This window comes from Camelus ferus, chromosome 13, assembly GCF_009834535.1.
Source record: "Camelus ferus isolate YT-003-E chromosome 13, BCGSAC_Cfer_1.0, whole genome shotgun sequence".
Classification (NCBI taxonomy): domain Eukaryota; kingdom Metazoa; phylum Chordata; class Mammalia; order Artiodactyla; family Camelidae; genus Camelus; species Camelus ferus.
This window is the reverse complement of record NC_045708.1, coordinates 40,971,214-40,986,186: the sequence shown is the minus strand read 5'-3', so window position 1 is coordinate 40,986,186 and position 14,973 is coordinate 40,971,214. Positions and strand designations below refer to the sequence as shown.

General features: G+C 44.4%; 1 protein-coding gene across 1 annotated transcript in view; it reads left to right on the top strand.

Moving 5' to 3' along the window:
* Positions 1–900: 900 nt before the first annotated feature.
* The window catches only part of PLPP3 (phospholipid phosphatase 3), an 82,970-nt gene continuing 68,897 nt past the window's right edge, over positions 901–14,973 (top strand). The window contains exon 1 of the mRNA XM_006172449.3: positions 901–1,671. Within this exon, the coding sequence (XP_006172511.1) occupies positions 1,533–1,671 (139 nt within the window). The 5' untranslated portion in view covers positions 901–1,532. The remainder of the gene's footprint in view (positions 1,672–14,973) is intronic.

The window sequence follows — 14,973 nt, the reverse complement described above, 5'->3', positions numbered from 1 at the left end:
CAAAAAGAGACATCTGGAAGAAAGATCCATTTATTGCACAGTGTGCCCAGCTTTCTGCGAGGCACTATGGAAGATTTAAGGAAAGGTCCTTGTCTTGGAAATGTTTATACTCTATCTGGAAGAAAAAGTAATTCACAGAAAAGTCATTTAAAGGCACATGACAGCCTCTAAGGCAAAGCACTAGACTGCCCCAAAACTCAAGCTAGAGATCTGCTACCCCAGGAGAGCACTCCTGCTGCCCTGGAAACCCCACCCCCCATAGTGGTACAGGTAGGCTGGGGGCTAGCTGAACTAGTAGGGGGTTGGAGAACTGGGGGCTCCATCACCTGGGAAACAGGAATAAAAGTAATGGTTAATACCTACACAGCATTTGCTATATACCTGGCACTGTTCTAGGCGCTTATATGGATTAGCTAACTGAGTCTTTACAATTACTCTATTTAGGAGAAACAGTTATTTTCTCCAGTTTATATAGGGGGAAGCCGAGACTCAGAGCCACAGCCAGGATCCAATCCACAGGGTGTAGCTCCAGAGTCATGCAGTCCTTTTCCTGTTAGTATCCTCAGAATCCAGCGCAGTCTCCGGTGTTGGATGTTAAGAACTTAAGAAAACCAAAGACACCTTTCTTTGAGTATTTTCGGAATAATACGATTCAAATCAAAACCAAGACTCGAAAGCGACAAATGTGTAAGGGAGGAGAAATGCTTTTTAGCTGCACAGCCTCAACAGTTTTGCCTGACCCAAGGTCAGCGAGAAAATGTTTCTTTTTATTCACATTTCCCCCCTCTTTTGTAACAATTTAGTGTTTCTGAACGCTAGGGGCTCCCGGATTCTCTGGTTTGAGAGTAACTTTTCCTTTTAGGAATTTTTTTTTTTTTTTTGGAAGGGGGTGGGGGGAAATGTGGCCTTAATTATCCTACGTCTTCGGCTGCTTAAGGAAGGGGCTGTGCTTTCGGAATCCCTTCAGAGCCAAGTAAGGAGGTCCCTCTCTTTCCCTCTCTCTCTCTCTCTCTTTTTTTTAAAGGACCTCGTGAAATAAAAGTGCCGAAAACAAACCCAGGCGATCACAGCAGCAGCCGCGGCGGCAGCAGCGGCACAGCAGCAGGAGGAGGAGGAGAAAAGTTGGAGTCGGGGCAGCGCTCCGGGGTGGCTGGGCTGCGCGCAGCTCCCATTCATTAAGCAACCGGCTGCGGAGGAAGGTGGCCGAGCGCCCGCGCTGCCCACTCGCTGCTTTGCGCACAGGCACGCCAGCGCCGAGCGTCCAGAGCAGCGCAGCGCAGCGCAGCTTTGCACAAGTTTCTGCTCGGGAGTTGGCTCTCTTCCCCTTGGACTTTCGAACGATTCGGGGTTGAGACAGGAAAAGCAGAGGAGCACCAGGGGAGTAGAAAGCCCCGCCGCTTGCGTTGGAAGCGGGCAGCGGGGCCGCTTTCTCCCGCTGCACCCCGAGCCAGACCCGCCACTCTCCCGAGCAGCCTCGGCCAGGAGGCGACCCGGGTGTCTGGGTGTGTGACTGCTGTCTCGGGGCCAGCGCCATGCAAAACTACAGGTACGACAAGGCGATCGTCGCGGATAGCAAGAACGGCGGCAGCCCGGCGCTCAACAACAACCCGAGGAAGGGCGGCAGCAAGCGGGTGCTGCTCGTCTGCCTGGACCTCTTCTGCCTCTTCATGGGTGAGCCCAGTCCCGCTGGCCCTCGGCCCTCGCCGCCCCGCGCGCGTCCCACCCCGGCCCCGGGGGCTGCGCGCGGGGCTCGGTGCTCGCTCCTGGCGCAGGGCCGCGTCTCCCCGCCGCGCCGGCCGCTCTGGGAGCCTCCGCGCCGCTCCCGGTCCCCGGGCCCTTGCCTTCCCCGATCCCGCCGCCTCCCTGGCCTGTAAAGGAGGGTCCGGCGCGGTAGCGGCTTTCGCGGGCCGCTTGGACACCGCATCCTCAAAGCCGCCTCCGTTTGGAAGCCCAGGCAGAATCCCACGAAAGGTGTGGGCCCGCCCTGTTAGGATACGGGAAGTCGGCTGAACTGGGACCCAGAGCTGGTGGCCCTCCCTCCCAGTAAATGGATCTCCTGGAGCGCCGGGCTCCCGCCGGGAGCCGCGCTGCCTAAACCCCGGCCGAATGTAAACATCCAAGTCTTCCGCCGGGGCTGCCTCGGCTCGGGACTTGCAAGCTGGCCTCGTCACTTGCTGCTCCCCTGAACGCCCCCCAGGGGTTGGGAGGGTGCTCTCTACGGCCTGGATGCCGATCCAGCAGTCACATTTTAGGTGCCTACTGTGTGCCAGGTGATAGTTTGGACTAGCCCTCTCCCTGACTCGGTGCAGGACGGGCGAGGAGCCCCATTTCACCCAGCGGGAAACTGCGGCTCTGGGAAGGCTCGCCACGGTCAGGCTTCGGGACCACAATTAATTGTACTTCCAGAAAGTAGAGGCTGTAGTCCACTTCAGTTTTCCAAACTGATTGGAAGCCACAGCTGACAGAGCGGGAGTAAAGGGGTTGGAGAGGGGAAGAGAGTAAGAAGGATTTATGGACTCGCCCCCGGGGCGGGGGGGGGTGGTGGTGGCTATTGACAGGAATCTACAGGAGATCCGAGGTTGAAGTCAGCGTAGTTTTTCTTTTCTTTCTTTCTTTCTTTCTTTCTTTTATTTTTAAAGCGAATCTTGGTGTAATGGAAAGCGTGCAGGACTTGTCACCAGGACACTGCCACTCAGCCACTTGCCGGGTGTGCCACCTATCTGCCTCTTTGGCCTCAGTTTCCTCATCAGTGGAGTGAGAGGGTTGAAGTAGATGCTCTCGGGGCCCCTTCCTGCATTAAGAACTCGGATTCGGTCCAGGAGCTGTTCTGCCAACTCTGCTGACTGAAGAAACATCTGTGTTCCCAATTCAGTTCCCTTAAAATAGAACTCCTGCACGGAGGCTCAAGTCCCCTTTGAAATGGATTTGTCCACGCAGAGTGTGCAAACCAGAGACTTCTTGGGCTGGAGCTGAACATCCCTGTGTTCATGACTCTGTAGCAGGGTCCTTTCCAGAGGTCCATCTGTCCTTGGCTTGACCGGCCTTAGTACATTTTGAGAGTCAGAGAGAAAGGGGACTTTCAGAGTTTACAAATAAGAATGGCCCCTTTTTAGATACGCTGACAGAGACAGAGCTGAAGGTAAAATTGTGCTCTGTGGGAGGGAAGACAGGTGACTAGTTCAGGTGGCAAACCCTGTTCCCACCTCTTCATATGAATTCTACATTAAGATGTTATGTAAAGGAATTGTCACTGGGGGGCCTACCTTCCTGAAGGCAACTGGCTTATGATGCACAGGGGGAAGATTAGTGCTTAAAGTCTCCCTGCCAAGCTATTGAGTTTTTAAAAGACCCTCCCTGGTCCTGGGGGAGTACAAGGAACACATAAACACACTGAATCTGTTTGCTGTAAACTTGCCTGGGGCTTCCCAGTGTTTACTGGTGAGTTTTGTTGGTGGTAGGGTGAACTCTTTCTAAACTGTAGGTTCGAGGTGCCCTCCTACCTCCTACTTTGTGATTAGGAAAGCCCGGCTAGAACTTGCTTGACAGCCTTCCGACAGTTTTATTGTTCTCTCCTCTCTCCGTGTTCGGATTTCAGAAGGCAGTCCCAAGAGATGGTGTATCTTATCAAAGAAAAAAGCGTGAAGGAATTTGCAGAAAGACACACATACCAGCATTAGTTAAGCCAGGGACAAGAAACCCCAAATACTGTTGTGCATTGAAGGTGTAAGTAAGGTGTATATTTGCATGTGTCAGTTCATCCGAGACTCTTCCTGTGCCTCCCCCCCAAAGCGAATATTGTACACCTAGCTGTTATATGTACTCACTGTTGGTCTGTTCGAGCACATGGTTTTGTTTACCTGAAAGAAGTTAGTAAGATGACAGGAACCTTGTATTTTACTGAAAGAAGCACATAGCTATCTGTTTTAAGGATATGTCCCTTGCCATTAACATCATGTCCACAAAGTCTTTTTCAAAGGGTCTCCCCATGCATGGGCTCTATTACAGTATCACTAATGTAATGCCTTGTTCTACCGCCTTTAATAGGAGACACTGTAAGGTAAACATTTACTTGCGAAATTTATGCAGGAGAACTCTACTCGGCTTCCAAAAGAAAATTATTAACACACCATGTGATTTTAATAGTCCACACACCACAGTCCTAAAAAAAATTGATTCTACTTGGTTCACTCTTTGCCTAAGACTGTCAGCATGGTTTAATTTTTATACAGTTTATTGATCGCACGGTCTGGATTATTAGGCCCTAATATATGAAAAAGCGAGACAGTTTTGTTTATTCTCTCGCAGGAATATACAGCAAGCTCCATTTCCTTGTATCTGGACAAAAGAAAAGCTGATGTGCAAAATAGGTGTTATGTAAGTGAAAATATGCAAGCAGCTTAACTCATTTCACATACCTTTTTGGAATGTTAAATTCTCGGTGAGAAAAACAGAAGTCCACTCTCTTTTGAAGGCCAAAAGAATCTGGTGTTAGCGAATCACCGATGGGAGTTTACCCCCTGAGTGAATAGCTATCTTTGCTAATTATTGCTTTTATAAATATAGTTATGAATCTTTTCATGGTTGTTTTTCTGAAATCGATTTGTTTTCCTTTCAGTTGCATAATGTGTATGGCCTTCTGGTTTTTTGTGCAATGCTTCTGCTGTCCCAGGTTACAAGAGCACAGCAGAGAATTTTCCCAGGCAAGGAAGGAGGAGCATCTGCTGTTTTCGTAAGCTCTGTTAGCCTCTTTTAAAAATAAATCAGTTTATGTACTTTTCACTGCAACCCTTATGAAGAGATAATCTCCATTTTATAGATGAGAAAACTGAGAATCACACTGAAGTCAATTTGAGTTGATCCCTAATCCTCAGCGAGCATGGCTGGAGTCCATCCCACTTTTCTGCCCTCATCTGAAGAATTCTGAATCTCAGATTTTCATTAGAAAATCCTGAAGCTTGGTTTGCAGAAAGCCTTGTCCCTCCACGTTTTCCAGTTAGTCATTTGCACCAAGACAGATGGACAAAGGTGGTTCAACTCTCCTGGTCAGTAATATGGTCTCGTCCCCTCAAGGGATCATTTTGATCTGGGGCCAGTTCGAGCACTAAGGAATTCCCAGATTGTGAGGGCACCTTTTTACCCCCTGAGACATTGGCTCTAATGAAAGGACAAGGGGACAGTGCATGGCTGTAGGACAAATGCAGAGCTTCGATAAATCCATATGGAGCTTCTCTGCCCCATCCCCTGTCTCCTCCCTGTCCCCCTCCAGATATGCCCTGAGTGCCTCCTCCCAACCCACGCACTTTGATGCTTGAGCAGTGTTAGACAGGTCCAGCTTTTTGTCCTGTGGACTTTGTTCAAGGCCCTTCATCCTCTGAGTTCAGTTAACCCATCCACCAAATGGTGATCAGAACGGCCGCCTCATTATGTTGCTGTGAGGATCAGAGGAAATACTAGAAGTGAAAGTTATTGGTCATCTCTCAAGACTTGGGCAAATGCAAGGGATTATAACCCAGATGGACATTTTGTGGTTGTCTGCAGATGTTGTGTCTCAGAACCGTAGGTAGATGAGACCATGAAATGAAAACTTGATGGTGATATTATAGTGAAGACCATACAGCGTCCTCTTCCAATAGGAGAAGGCCACATTTGCCCAATGAGTTGAAAACAGATGATTTCCATTCATTTTTTTTATTAAAAAATATTTATTTATTTATTGAAGTATAGTCAGTTACAGTGTGTGAACTTCTGGTGTACAGCATAATGTTGATCTAAACTTTAGCTGGGAAGGAAACCCTAAAATTTAGCAGAATTCTTGAGCCATCTAATCTTCACAGTATAATCCTCTGAACCCTCTTGAGGGAAGTTTCTTTTGTTCAGGAAGACTGTTGGCTTTTGATATGGGCAGGTAGCTTAGCTGAGCCAATGGTGATGGTGGGAGACAGTTGAGGGAGCAGGTGCTTGGGCAGGTTTGGTGTGAAAGGCCTGACTTCTGAGCCATCCCCACCAGGAAACATGTCAATGAAGCAGAGAGAAGGAAGCTCAAATGGGACAAAATAAGACAATCTGGATGATCAGCCACAATGCTATGTGATTTAGTGGTTCTAGAACGTTTTGGGGACACTTCTTGATTTGCAGTTAAATGGCTAAGGTAAAATTCTAGGACTGTTCCATCTATGAGATATGTAAACTCATCATGTGTTATTACAGGTTCCAGGCTGGCCAGCGCCACCATCTAGATCTGTGGTTGTGGACAAATTGGTTTTTAATGGGTTTCAGTTTTTTCCATCGGTGAAATGACTGGTTGGGCAGGATTGTATCTAATGTCTAAGCCTGCCATGTGACATTCTGGGATCGATTTCTAGCAGAGAGGAATGACACTGGCATTTGTTAAACGTCTCCCTGGTACATGCACTCTGCTTAGCTCTTGACTGTATTAGCACTGTGAGTCATTACAGGGACAAGGGACCCAGAAAGACAGGCGCTCCGGTCTGGTACCGCCACTGCCTTGCTGTGTGACTTTCGGAACATCCCCTTGACTTTGGTCTCTTGATTATCATCACAAAGGGGAGAGACTACAGCATCTCTCAGAGCCCTTCTGGTACTAATGATTTTATGAGTCTGTGCTGGTAGATACTGTGACACAGACACCCAGTCATTCCTTCTCTTAGACTGTGCGTTATCCATTGAGTTGTTAGATTTTTTTAAATCAAAGAATTGTTGCTGAAAATTAGCTTAAATGGGGGTTCATTCCGGAGAGAAAATAGCACAGTCTTTTCCTAGAGTGAATCCAATATGCTGAGAAACTGGCTAGATGCTTCTTGGCCAGGTGTGTCTTCTCCCCGCTTCCTAAAATTTATAGGAATTACAAGCAAACAAATGAGCAAGCACAGCAGGTGACGTTTCCCTACTTTTTGTTACTTGATTATTATAGTCACTGAGCTTGTGTTTTTAATAATCCAGTAGATTTTGAAAACTTAACCTACCATGTGAATCAGAGGCTGTAGAAACAGATTTTCATTCATGGGGTGAACCTCCCAGCCAAGAAGCATCCTGCGTGGGGTGAAATGAGAAGGGAGCCTCCTTTTCGTAGGTGAGCCCTGCTGACTCTTCCAGGATGGTTGAAAACCTCTATTTCCTCATTGTCTGGATTGGCTATTTTTTTTTTTCCTTAGCACTTTCGTCCCTTCCTCTTACACTTAAGCGATAGACCATCGGGGTACAGCTGCCTTTGTGGGAGACTGCTAAAGCCAGAGCTGGGGTCCTTTTCCACTGTCACCCCTTGGGATTTCCTGTCAATTTCAGATTCTTTCTTCCCCTCTTCCTGTGCAGTTGTTTGCACTGGCAAACCCAGTTGTGCACAGCGTGATGCTAATGAGACCAGAGTCGAGGGCACCTTCCCTGTGTGGGCAGTTATTATATTTGTGGAGATGCCCTGCCCTTATTTGAGGAGGGATCATGTATTTGGGGGATGTCTGCTATGTCAGTACTTCACAAACTCAGCTAATAAGGAGACCCACCTAGTGTGACACACAGATTCTCAGGCTCCTTCCTGGAAGATTCAAATTCAGGAGACTTTGGGCCAGTGCCCAGGACTCTGTATTTTATAAAGCTTCTGGTGGGTCTTAACAGGCCAATTTAAGAACCACTGTGTTGCTTAACAGCTAATGTCTTAAGAGCAATTGAGGAGGACAGTCAGGTTCCCATAGAGGGACTGGATGTTCTGGCACTTTTCTCCTTGTTAGGCTGTCTGTGCTTTCTGTTCTGCTTGTGGCTAGCACACCTGTCTTTTTCAGTAAAGATATTCAAGGTTGTTAGGATTCTTTCAAGGGGAAAAATTACCTCGGGGGGCCGGCCTGAAGGTCTCTTTGTCATTTTCAGTGCAAGGACTTGGTGGTGTCTCCTACTTGCTGACAGGCTGATTTTTGTTTATTTCTGGGTTCTAAACTGAGTTCTCTGTAGTGGCAGTTGTTAGCCAAGTGACCACTTTGGATAAATGAGGTGTTAACTCTGTAAGTGTTTTCTTTTGAGATATTGAGGTTTGTGTATGAATAAAAAGTGACATGAATAAATTAGATTTCTAAAGAGAGCCTTTAAAAGATCAAAGTTAGCTTGGCAAAGTATTATAGAAAGACCATGAGCTTTGGATTCACCCAGATCTGGGTTTGAATTCTGACATAAAGTCATCCACATGTGTGACTTGGACAAAAAATATTTAGCTTTTTAGATTTCAGTTTCCTTATCTGTAAAATAAGAAAGCAAACCTCATGACACCCTTGTACCATGATGCACAGCTGAGAACGCAAATCTGAAAGCAGTTTGAAAAGTGAAAAACCACCCTGTCATTATCAGGTTTTTTTAGGGGGAGGAGGTAATTAGGTTTTTATTTATTTATTTTTGATGGAGGTACTGGGGATTGAACCGAGGACCTTGTGCATGCTAGGCATGTGCTCTACCACTGAGCTATGCTCCCCCCCACCCATTATCAGGTATTATGTTGCTATTATCACTGATAGGAACAGTAGAATTTTCCTTTCCTTCCCAATGTTCTTACTCCTCCGTGGTTCTATGAAGTTGTCTTTCATTTTCTGGCAGCCAAGTTGCCTGAAATGTATTAGGGGAAACAATTGTGAAGAGAATCCTAAGAAAAAAAAGCAGGGAACACAAATGTTTTCCATCAGCCAAAGAAAAGCAGTGTCTACTATATACAAAATAGATAAACAAGTTTCTACTGTACGGCACAGGGAACTATATTCAATGCCTTGCTGTAACCTATAATGAAAAGGAAAATGAAAACGAATATATGTATGTGTCTGTATGACTGAAGTATTATGCTGTACACCAGAAATTGACACAACTTTGTAAACTGGCTATACTTCAATTACAAAAAAAAAAAAAAAAAAAGAAAGAAAGAAAGAAAAGAAAAGCAGTGGCAGGTTTGGGAGAAGTCACAGTGCAGGGACTTCAGTATCCTTTGGTGGTCACATCCTTCCCTCTGGAAGGGACAGGGCCGTATCATCTTGAGAGAAAGACACATACACCTTAGGAAGGCTGGCAGGGAATCTGGACAAACGGTCTGTTTTAGGATCAGCTCTTCTATGCATTTTGTGACGGCCAAGGGAAAAATCTAAAAAGAACGGTAGTGATTGAAAATGATCACAATGCTTGCCATCCAGGGCATTCTTCGTATTTCTCGACGAAAGGAGGAACTGTGCTAGTTATCAGATCTATTATTCAGGCCAGCCACGTGGTATAGATGTTAGGTTCCTTCTGTGGAGGAGGAAAGTGCAGTTCAGAGAAGTTAAGTAACTTGCCCCAGGGTGCCCAGCTGGTAGGTGGTCTCTAAATCTTCCAGAGTTCTTGTCAGCTTACCTTGTGCCCACTTTTCAATGCACTTAATGCAGTGAAGACCCCCTGTTTTCCATTCCATTTCATTTATTTTGATTTTATTCAGTCGAACATGTACAATACATTCTCCAGGGCTCAATCTGGGACATAATATGAGGCTTAACTCAAGGATCCTGTTGGGCAGTGGAGGAGACAGAGTTATTTGTAAATGCAGAACAGCTTAGCATGTGCTGAATGGGCCTCCCTGTGGCCATAATAAAGAAAATTCCATCGGAGCAATTCTGCAGCGCCTAGATTCATGGAATCTTTAGAATTTGCAAGTGCCTTGGGGATTTCATTATCAACAATACCAAGGTCATTTTTCATCACCGTCAGAAAAATTGGCCTCTTTAAACAGGGATGGGTGGGAGGTCTGAGGGGAAGCACAGGCTTTAGAGACAGACAGGTGGAAGCTGCTTATGGTTATTAGCTGCCTGCACTCAGGGAAGTTATGACAGTCTCAGGCCTCACTCTTCCCATTTGTAAAATGGGATAACACGTGTCATGAACTTGTGAGGCAATGCCTGGTCTAGTGCTGGGTGCTGTCCCTCACTCTCTGCTCTGTCACTGTCACTGTGTCCCTAGTCCATACCCTTGATTCACAGAGGAGACACCTGAGGCTTGGACTGGTTAGTACCTGTCCAGCGATAGTCAAAAAGCAGGGCCTAGAACCAAGGTCTTGCCTTAACACCATTTTTGCTTTTCTGGTGTGTACTTGTCGGTTTGAAATTTGATACCATTTCTGAGGTAGTTCTCCAGAGAGTTCTAGTCTGTTTTTTCCTCCTGCCTGTGTCATTTAAAAGAGGAACAAGACAAACAGGTTTACCTTTTAATCCAAATCAGGGGATGATAGTTGAATGAGGCCAGAGATACATGGGGCAAATCTGAAGGACTAGGCAGTTTTTTTTTGGCTGTATCACTTTTCTTTAAACTGGTGCTTGTTCCAGAAAGTGCTTATTACCAAAGATCACTGCTGACTGATTTGACCTTCAGTAGGCACCATCTTTTTCAAGCAGTGTGTCCCCAGAGAGAAGAGAGAGGGCTCACGTTGTTGAAGTTTTTGCTTTTGACCTAGAAGGAAACTGAGTCTCAGATAAAATAATTTTCTCAAGGTCATGCATTAGTTGGCGGTCTCAACATTCAAAAGAAGGCTTGGTCAGTTTCTTAAAGAGTCTTGTGAAACTATGCTTCCGTTAGGTCCGGGTAAAATTATAAATTATGGTCTGTATGAAAATTTCCAAATTTAAAACAAACCAAACTGAACAACACACATAAGATCCAGTTGGCGACTTTTGAAAGGAACTTGCTGATTTCTGGGTGCTTTGAAAGCATATATTGCAATCAGAGTATTGGTGGTAAGTGTGTTTTTGAGGTTTGTCACAAATTAACAAAATTATATGCCTTGAGAGTTTTGCAGAGAAATGCAAATCAGTGTGAGCGCCTTGTCGTAATAAGCAGGATGCTTTGGTTCCTGTTTGTGTATCCCTAAAGCATGTAATAGACAAGATTATATTGACACGAAGGAAACTATTCTCATTGGTGGTTTCTTTATATTTTGTCCCCATGTTAGTTTGCGGCATCAATCAGTATAATTTCTAGAGTCTATTTAATTAAGTCTACGTTTGTACCTGTCTTTTAAGTCTTCTCTTCTGCAGATATTTCTTGAGCATCTATTAAGTGCATTCCCCACCATCCCCCCACCACCGACTTCTTCTGGGGTGGGGTTGGGGGTGGGGTTCCTTGTCCTTTAAGAATTCCCAGGCTGGTGAATGGGTAACAGACTTTTGCATAATTTTATACACTAAGCGCTGCTGACTTGGGAGTGCTAAGGGAAGGGCTGTAGCTGCAAAGAAGAGCAATGAAGTCTTGCAAGAGAAATAATAGCCCACGTGCCATGAAGTGGGAAAGGGTATTGCAGCAGAGGGAGCAATGGGTGCTGAGACGTGAAACCACAAACAGATTTAGGAAGGGTGAGTAGCTGGAGGCTGGGGTGTAAGTGTGTATTAGCATTGAGTTGGTGGGGAAAGAGTATGTTGGGGATGAGGCTGGAGAGACAGTTCGACAGTTCAGAGCCTGATTATAAAGGGGGCCAAAAGTGACAAGTCGCTAAGGAACTTGAACTTTATTTTGGAGGACCAGCAAATGAAGTTTTATTTTTAAAGTTTTCATTTTTCTTTTTATTATGGAAAATTTCATGCAGAAACCAAACACAGTATATATACCTAAGAGTGGAATTGCTGGGTCACATGATTATGCCATGTGAAACTTTTAAAGGAACTACCAAACTGTTTTTCCATAGCAGCTGTACCATTTTAGAAATATCAGAAGGCTAGTTAAAATGTCTAAGGGAAAAAAAAGTATAAAAGTTTAACAGACAACATTTGGAATGAACGCATTCATGAACAGTTTTTAAGAGGAGATTAATCTAATCTGATTTGTGTTTGAGATCCCTGGGTTTGCAGGGAGGGAAATTGGAGGCCAAGGAGGAGACCCACTGGGAGGCAGATAATGCTGAGCTGAAGGCACTGGGGACAGAGGAGCAGGACCAGTGAGAAGGCGGTTCCAGGGGGGTCCTGATCTCCTGGTTGGGAGCCTTTGTGCTGCGGTGATGCTGCTCCCTCCACAAATACTGGAAATGCAGTGTTTGTAGAAGACTTAAGAGGTCTGTATTATAGAATTAGTAAAGATTCTTCATGTTCATAGCCTTATTAGAAAGATGAGGCTACAATATATATGCACATATGTAATAATGTATGCATATATGTATACATAAAGAGATATGCATATATATTTTTATATGTGTATATGTATACAATTTTTGCTCTGGGATTTCTCAAATGCCCCTTAGAATAAATGGGCCATTGGAAATCCTCTTGGTTTAGAGAAATGATTTTCCTTGGGTTATAATGGTATTTTTAAAACAGTTTTGTTGAAGTATAATTTACGTACGGTAACATTTATTCATTTAAAGTGTGCAGTTCACTGGCTGTTAATATATTCACAGAGTTGGGCAACCGTCACCACAATCCATTTTAGAACATTTTTATCACTGCAAAAAAGCAAAAAACTGATACCCATTAGCTGTCACTCCACGTTTCCCCTCCTCCCCCATCGCATGGCAACCACTATCAACTTTCTGTTTCTTTGCCTTTCACTCAGCATAATATTTCTCACGTTCATCCATATTGTATCATGTATGTTCAGCATTTTGAGTACATCTAATTTTAAAAAAACGATTGGAAGTATAGTCAGTTATAATGTGTCAATTTCTGGTGTACAGCATAATGTCTTAGTCATACATATATATACATATATTAGTCTACTTTTTAAAAAATATACTTTTATTGAAGTATAGTCAGTTTACAACATTGTGTCAATTTCTGGCATGCAGCACAATACTTCAGTCATATAGGAACGTACATATATTCATTTTCATATTCTTTTCACCATAAGTTACCACAAGATATTGTATATAGTTCCCCGTGCTATACAGTATAAACTTGTTTTTTATCTATTCATCTACTTTTATTGCCAAGTAATATTCCATTTTATATGGACATACCACTTTTGGCTTATACATCTATCACTCGGAGAATCTCTGGGTTATTTCTGCTATTTGGCTATTATGAATAGTGCTGCTGTGAACATTCATGTACAGATTTTTGTTTGGACGTACATCTTGAATTCTCTGGGTATATAAACCTCAGAGAGGAAATGCAGGATCATATCATATGGTAACTCTATGTTTAACTTTTTGAGGAACTGCCCAACTACTTTCCATAGTGGCTGCCCCATTTTAGAAGTATCTTAAGATTCATTCAAATATGTGTGGAAAAAATACAAAAGTTTGACCGAAGACCTTTGGAATTAACATATTCAAGAAACCACAATAGTGTTGCTTTGTTCCTCAGAGAATTTTTCACAAAGAAACAAAGTTTTCAATCAGTGTAACAGTGTCACTGGGTTTAAGATGAGTGAGCAGAGAACAATAAGGCTGGCTGAGGAATAGGTGCTGGGTGGTCAGCTGGACCCACTCACCCGCCCAGTAATGTGCTGCCACAAAACAGGGTGTGACAAGCAGATTCCTGCTTCAGCGAGATGAAAAACAGCCTTTGATCTTCCGAGTATCTTGAAAAAAAAAAGTACAACTATCAGAATCTAAATATTCCTCAGATCTGCTTAATAATACTTTTAAGACCACAAACTAGAACTATAGTTCCTAATAGGGGTGACTTTTTTCACCCCCTCCGCCCCCGAGATATGGTTGTCTGCATAATTTCATCCCAGAAATTACAATTATTGTGCTTTTTTTGTTTTGTTTTGTCAAGGGGGAGGTAATTAGGTTTAATTATTTTTAATGGAGGTACTGGGGATTGAGCCCAGGACCTCGTGCATGCTAGGCACGCACTCTGCCTTTGGGCTATGCCCTCCCTCTACTGTGCATTTTTAAGATTCGTATGCTGGGTGCCAGGAGATAACTCACACTGAAGGTTAAGCTGTAAGTGCATGAAAATTAAACCACATATAATACAAGAGGGTGAGGAAAAGGCACTCAGCCTTTATTATTAGGAGTTTTAGGTGCCATCTCACTTCATCTTTCCAATAACAGAACAAGGTAGATGTCAATAACCGGTTTTGCAGCTCAGTGAGGGTAGATGATTTGCCCAAATTTACATGGCTAATGTGTGTTAGGCTTGGGGTTTGGACTGAAGCCTGACTAAATAATGACCATTGCTAACATTTATTGAGTCCCAGCTGTGTACCTCTCACTGGGCGAAGCAGTGTGCATGCATTCTCTTATTTAACCCTCCCAATGAGCCTGTGGATTCTTTATTACTATTATCTCCATTTACAGAACTGAGGTTCAGAGACATTAAAAATAACTTCACCAAAAGTTATGCAGCAAGTGAGTTTGAGAGTTGGGGTCAGACCTGAGCGGTCTGTCTCACGAGGCCCTTCTTAACCACTAGGCTGTCCTGCTTTAGTTCTCTGAGTGTTTCTGAAGCCCAGGTCTTCCCCGCTACTCCCTGCCCACTTTCACATCAGCAACATGTGATGAACTGTCCAAAGTGAGTTAGACTCGTGATTCTCACCCCTTGTCCTCTGGACCCATCAAGGTGCATCAGGGCAATCACGGGGCCTCACACGCTCTTTTCAGTACTTCAAAAATATCTAACATGTTCTGTACATTTTTCAATGATTAACTTGCCTAGAGTAACTCAGACCATCCGCCTCGGCCTGGACTGGTCGAAGCCCTAGCGCTCCGTGCCTGTGATTTGACCGTGGAGTGACACCTGGCGGTCCCCTCTGGTCTGGCTGGTTGCTTCCACTCCTCAGGAGATGCGATTGGCACTTCCCAGGCTTTGATTAACAAAAGTGGTGAAATATTTTTTTAAAACCTTATTTATTATTGACGTGTAGTTGATTTACAATGTTAGTCTCAGTTGTACAGCAAAGTGGCTCAGGTATACATATATATACTTATATATTTTTTTCAGATTCTTTTCCATTATAGCTTATTACAGGAAATTGAGTATAGTTCCCTGTGCTATGCAGTAGGTCCTTGTTGTTTTTTTGTGTTGTTGTGTC